At 40.5% G+C, this 6,982-nt stretch overlaps 1 protein-coding gene across 2 annotated transcripts in view; it reads left to right on the top strand.

Moving 5' to 3' along the window:
- The window catches only part of ctdp1 (CTD (carboxy-terminal domain, RNA polymerase II, polypeptide A) phosphatase, subunit 1), a 68,110-nt gene that overhangs the window by 16,974 nt on the left and 44,154 nt on the right, over positions 1–6,982 (top strand). For both annotated transcript variants that reach the window (XM_034892226.1, XM_034892228.1), the window contains exons 9-11: positions 525–666; positions 1,515–1,745; positions 5,400–5,553. In XM_034892226.1, coding sequence (XP_034748117.1) covers positions 525–666; positions 1,515–1,745; positions 5,400–5,553 — 527 coding nt within the window. The remainder of the gene's footprint in view (positions 1–524; positions 667–1,514; positions 1,746–5,399; positions 5,554–6,982) is intronic.

Below are 6,982 nucleotides of genomic sequence, written 5' to 3' on the forward strand. Positions count from 1 at the left end.
GAAAAAGGCTGCAATGAAACAAAGAGTGAAAAATTTAAAGGGGTCTGAATACTTTCCGTACCCACTGTATATATGACATCATGGCAGCCATCACCGCATATTTGTTATTGCTTTTTGCTTGTGGAAGGAACAGATATTGTTTGACATGAAAAATAACGAAAGCAATATTCATTGTGTGGTTATCGTCATCGGCTGTTTTCTATCCTGAAATCAAAGGGAGAGAAAAAAAACTTTTTACATTTTGGGAAAAAATTGCAATATAGACAAGTGCAATATCCAAAAGGCAGAATACGTGTCGAACCTTTCTGGGAAAAAAAAAATCCCACAATTAAAAAATGTAATATTGTTCAATGCAAATGAGAATAATGATCATCCCCTCCAATATTGGGAATTGCATTATTAGTCCAAAATAATTGCAATCATCTATTTTCCTAGCATTGTGCTGCCCTGCTTTTGGTACAAGTTTTTGATTGTAAGGTAAAAACCTGTTCTAATCCCTGTCCCCCCTCCCCCCTCCCCCCAAGGCACCGAGAAGGTTCGTCAGGCCCAAGGCTGCAAGCACCTCTATGTTGTCAACCCAGACTGGCTGTGGAGCTGTCTGGAGCGCTGGGAGAGGGTGGAGGAGCAGCTGTACCCCCTAAAGGAGGACTATTCCAAGACGCCAAGGTAAAGGAGAGCTTTACTGAGATTGCGGTGGCACCTTGATCGGGGCTACAGCTGCTGCCCTGATCCTGGTTGACGCCCACTGCTACTGCTCCTATTATTTAAAGTCCTAGTTCTATCGTCTTTACTGTTACTGTAACTGCCACTGGACATCATGTCCTCACTGCTATAATTATGAGTCATTGTGGTTGGGTTGGGTTATTTGATTCTCTTTTCTCTCTCTCTCTCTTTTCTCTCTCTCTCTCTCTCTCTCTCTCTCTCTCTTTCTCTCTCTCTCTCTCTCTCTCTCTCTCTCTCAATTCAGTGGGGCTTTATTGGCATAACAATTTTGCCAAAGCATCAACATACAATTTTTCCAAATATCTGGACATAATGCAATAAAAAATCATATGAACTTTAACACAATTTTATCTTAACTATATAAATCAAATTACATAGCCCTGTCTTTTTTTCTCTCTCTCTCTCGCTCCCTCCCTCGCTCCCTCTCTCTCTAAATTAAAATTTCCAATTTCATTTTGCTTTATTGGCATGACAAAAGTACATACAAACAACAAGATAATACATACATACATCTGATAAAGTAATACAATAAACAAGAATAATTACGATATAATTGCAGATAAAAATCAAATTATCTGCATGTCCCCCAGAAGGTATCTCTCTCTCTCTCCTCCCCCACCCACCCACCCACCCAACTGGTGTTGGCAGATGGCCCCCCATCTAAAACCTAGCAGATGTGAACAGATAACTTAGAAACTAATACAGATATTGTGAACATATTAACCGCAAAACATAAAAATCGGAAGATAATTCCAAATCTGAAATCTTATTCTTGTCTTGTCTTTCTGCAGGAGTAACAGTCCAGCAGCACTACCTGACATTCAGGATTCCCTGCAGAAGCATATTTTCCAACCAGCTCCCATCCAGCCCAGACCTCAACCTGCAGCCCCGGAAGTTCGGACCTACGACCCCGTCACAGGGAAGCTGATCCGCAGGGGCCCTCAGGCACCTCGGCCCCCACCTTACCTCCAGGCGTCCGGATCTATAATGCTCTCTGATCACAGAGAGCAGTCTTGTCTCAGGTAGGAACAGATTGGGAGCAGTGCAATAAAATGAATAAATATTGATAGAATACTTCTTCTGCAGCTGGCAAAACAGCAGGATTTTCACACATGCAAATTAGGGGTGGGTGATAAAATTGTGTATATATATATTTTATAATATAATAACAAAATATCAAGATATTTAAGGGTATATAGTATTTTCGTTAATGATGTTCTTGATGATATGAAAAAGTACTTATTGTAAATGTATATGGGTTATTTGCCTCCTTGATTAGTAATGATTAACATCGAATTAGAATGGAACATTTGTTTTTATCTGGCAATACTTACTTACATATCAATAGACATTCTAGGCTTCCTCATAGACTGCATCTAGAAAAACCATGGGGACGTGCAGGACAATAGCGTGTAAAAGAAAAAGTGATATTTATGCTTTTTGTGATTCTCTGATTATTGACTGCATAATGGGTTATAACACGTCGTAAAGTGCTCAGATTAGGATGTTTGGCTATTTCCCCTTACTTCATCATGTTATATCTTTTTTTGTGCACGTTATAGGTTAAGTGAAGAAACTGACTGGCTAGTAGTCCTTACCTAGGTACTGTCAGGGCCCTCATACTCCGCTTCAGTCTGGCTAGTAGTCCTCACCTAGGTACTGTCAGGCCCTCATACTCTGCTTCTGACTGGCTAGTAGTCCTTACCTAGGTACTGTCAGGGCCCTCATACTCTGCTTCTGACTGGCTAGTAGTCCTTACCTAGCTACTGAGCATGTTCGACTCCCAACAAAGATGGACCAAAAGTGAGATGTCTCACTCTGTAGCTAAAACAGAGAGCTCAACACACAGGGTGAAAAGAGGAGCTCCAGTAATGTCAAGTTCAACATTTATACAATTTTAAATGAAACCATAAAGAAACCTATTCTGATATAACCTAAATACAATTATAAATCTGAATAAGAGAACAATTTGAGCAATTGTAGTACTACACTACAATTTGAAAGACATGCAGCCCCCCCAACTATCATTTTTATTTTATGGATAGTTAATAGCATTGGGTGGCAGGGAGTGTTTATCGTAGCTCCCAAACGAGCCTTCTAATTTGTGTTGTACTTTTAATTTGCATCTGCGCTCCGGGTCATAAATGAGAGCACATGGAAATCCACCCTGCTTTATACTGTACTACTTAGGGAAAAACTCTGTTTCTGTCTCATTTCGGATACTTACATGTAGTGCATTGTGTACTCACATGTGTAGTGTGTACATTTCAACAGTTTAGTGTTAAACAATTTTTTTGTAGAAATTACATTTGTATAGTTTGTAGCAACATAATGCAGAAGACACTCTGATTTTTTTGTGTCAGATGAAAGTAAATATCTGTTGAGAATTGCACTTTAAAATATAACTGTTTTCTCTTTTGAGTGGTGCCATTTTATATTCAATTCAATGTTCAATTTGTTCAATAAACGGATTTTGGAAATGTTTTCCAACACGCAGTTTGTTGTATTTTAGCAGAATACTAAAAGCAGAAGTAATACAGAACTGAGTACACTTTAATATCTGTTTATTTATCACAAGTACTATTGTTATTTTAATATTCAACGTCCTCCCATATTGCATATTTCCCCCATATCGTGCAGTCCTACATGTACACCTGTGCATAATTTTACTTAACTTCCCTTGCAGCAGCCATTGAGATGCTGTGACTCAAGCTGGACAGTCACGGTGGCTTAAAATGTTTTTGAAGTGAATATTATCCATGAAGATTCTTTGTAATTAATAGTTACGAGCATAACATCGCCCTGTATACTTCATGGATTAGAGGCAATGGAGTTTGCAAACTTAGATGTAATCATCAAAGAAGTTGTGTTCAATTAGGCACTGCCAAGAGGAAGTATGGAACCTTCTTCTTCCCACTTTTTACATCTAATGAGCCCTTATAGAGATAAAGCCTTCACACTTCCCATTGTTAACCTTCGCTCTTTAAACCAGCATCACGCATCCGCAAGTTGGCTATTGTGAAGGAATGTGCTGATTATGTAGTTTTTGCAAATTCCTGTGAAGATTATTATAACACAAGAATGCATGTATGCATGTAAGTAGAACACACAAATGAGATAGAAGACCTCCTTATAGAACAATGTATACACATTCATTTTTAGAAATACAATCACATATATTGACTCAGTTGATGATAGATTTTTCAGTTCATTCAATTTATTTTATTAATTGATGCGACCGATTAAGTGGCACACCCCCATCCCCATACAATTTCATCTACTTTTGATATAATATGATACTAATGCTATTGATAGTGTAGAAAGAGACAGTAGATGTTGCGACCCAGCTCACAGAAGAACAAATCTGATATGTTAATTCTGTCTTTTTAGCCGACTTGCTACTTAGTCCATGTGTTTAGCTCCACTGTGGCATTTCATATTCATTAGGCCCTAATTTAACGACCTAAGCGTACGGCGTGATTGGCCTGGCGCAGGTACGTTTAGTTTGTGTTACAAGCATAGTGTGTTCTCGCTGTGCACTAGGCAGTTAAAATAACGATGAAATGCTGCTACAGACTTTGGACCAGGTTTTTTTTGGGGGGGGGGGGTCAATGGCGCGATCACTTCCCGCTGCCTCTAGATAGCATTACCCCCAGAGTGCACCTGAACACACCTCCCTGTAAGACCAACACGCCCAGAATGCACCTGAACGCAGCGCCCAATAAGACCAGCACGCACAGAATGCACCTGAACACACCTCCCTGTAAGACCAGCACTCCCAGAATGCACCTAAACACACCTCGCTGTAAGACCAGCATGCTCAGAATGCACCTAAACACACCTCCCTGTTAGACCAGTACGCCCAGAATGCACCTGAACACACCTCCCTGTAAGACCAGCATGCCCAGAATGCACCTGAACACACCTCCCTGTAATACCAGCACTCCCAGAATGCACCTAAACACACCTCCCTGTTAGACCAGTACGCCCAGAATGCACCTGAACACACCTCACTGTTAGACCAGCACGCCCAGAATGCATCTGAACAACCTGGACGGGAAATGGAAAAGTGCGTTGGTCTTTAACTAGCAAAGACACTTGGTAGGATTTGCGCTGCACCGGGTGCGAAATAGTGCCCTAAGAGTTTTATAGGAGTGGGGGGAAGAAAATGAAAATTCCATGTGTCAGAAGTGTTTTGCGAAACGATTTTTAAAACAGATTATTTTCACTAGAATCAATATTTTGTTGACATTTTGTTTTACCAATTCTGCACCTATATATTTTCTAACAAAACAAAAGCTGAAAATGCTTTAAATCCATGTTACGTACTACTTTACAAATGAAATAAATGTCAGACTTACAGATTAAAATGTGATGTGCATCTTTCTTAGAAAACAATTTGTCTCATTGTTTTATATACAATATATAATGTCTCATTGTATAATGTCTCTAGAAGTTTATTACTTACTTCAACTTAAGTTTTTGTTAAAGAAGGAAAAGAAAATCCGGATACTATCGAATCGCAATACTTTTGGAATTGCAATAAATCCAAATCGCAATCCAAATCAAATCGGCATCAGTGTATTGTGAAAGAATCGAATCAAGACAATATCATATTGCCCCAGCCCTAGTGTTTTAGGTGTTTAACACTAATTTTGCTGTTTTTTGTACCACAGGGGATCTTCACAGAGTCAGCCAGACGACGCAGCGGGGTCCAGCCAAGACGACGAGCAGCCGGGGCCGTCTCGTCGGAAGCGGCAGCCGAGCATGTCCGAGAGTATGCCTCTGTACATGCTCTGCAAGGAGGATCTGGACAGCATGGACAGAGAGGTAAGCCCAACCCGGGTGTTGTCTTGCCCTCACAAAACGGAAACCGCTCACACAGAGTGGGGGAAGGACAAGGCCTAGAAAACTATGATGTTACATGTAGAGCAAGGGGGTTAAACATCCGGTCCGTGGGCCTGAATCAGCCCGCCAAAGGGTCCAATCAGGCCCACTGGATGACTTTGCAAAGTGTGAAAATGGCAGAGAAGTACTTAATTCCAATTCCAAATTTACCACATTAAACTCAGCAAATGTCGGAGAATTTTTTCTGTAAATATACAACTTTATACTTAGAAATAGAGAGTTTTTTTTTTGTTGGAATATTACTTCTCTTTCCCTGATCCGTAATGTTATTTTGTTTTTCCTACAATGGTCTTATAACACTGTCGTAGCAGAAGTAACTTGCATTTGTCTAGATCAAGCTGAGAAGAAACTCTGTGGCAGATAGTTTCTGATCTTTCTGGAGTTGTTTACTGGTCTGGCCAACATCAGATCAAATTAGGGGTATGTAGCCCATGAACTAAAATGAGTTTGACACCCCTGATGTAGAGCCTTTGCCCACAGTGACGGAGATTACAAGGTGGTCTTCAAGAAAAACTGTTAGAGACTGTATATACGGTTACTAAGGGATTCAAATACTCATCAGTAAGTCCTGTGTTGTTTTCTCAAGGTTACATTTCCATTGCGACCTCACAGCAGGGTATACGTGCATCCACCTGCAATATTATTGAGCTGCAGTGAAGGGCCAAACTGTGCCAGTCACCACAATCAAACAAGTTTTGTCGATGTCACCATACGAATCTTGATTTTGCGGACGTCTTGCTGTGTTTTGCTGAGTAGATTCAAAGCTCCTGCTCAAAGTAGTCCTTGCCGTTTACTGTTCCTAACTTTACCTGAGCCTTCTAATTAGGGTTGGACATTTGAGAGCCTTCTGATTAGGGTTGGACATTTGAGAGCCTTCTGATTAGGGTTGGACATTTGAGAGCCTTCTGATTAGGGTTGGACATTTGAGAGCCTTCTAATTTGGGTTGGACATTTTAACTTAACAATTCCAATTAATGTATTCCTTTCAATTCCTGTTCTTATCCATCATCAATTCTTTTTCGATTATTTGAGGGGTGGAGTTAAAACTGGGAAAATGCTTATTTCACAGATAAAGAGGACCTTTCTATTTTGATTCAATGGTGATTTTTCAGTTTTCCCGGGCTTTTTCAGTGCAAAGTCAATCCACACTTTCGAGCGCCGCTTACTGAGCTCCATGGCTGCAACACAACAAGCGCCTGGAAGTATATATATATATATACTTTTTTTGCCATCCTTGGGAGGCAAGTGAAGTGATGACTGATGTCGGAGAGCTGTGCACCTCCTGCTTGGATAATACTCTTTGATGGAGTCTAAATTCTTCTAGTGCTTCAGTTGGGGGGGGGGGGGGGGG

This window comes from Etheostoma cragini, chromosome 14 (genome assembly GCF_013103735.1).
Source record: "Etheostoma cragini isolate CJK2018 chromosome 14, CSU_Ecrag_1.0, whole genome shotgun sequence".
In the NCBI taxonomy this organism is placed as follows: domain Eukaryota; kingdom Metazoa; phylum Chordata; class Actinopteri; order Perciformes; family Percidae; genus Etheostoma; species Etheostoma cragini.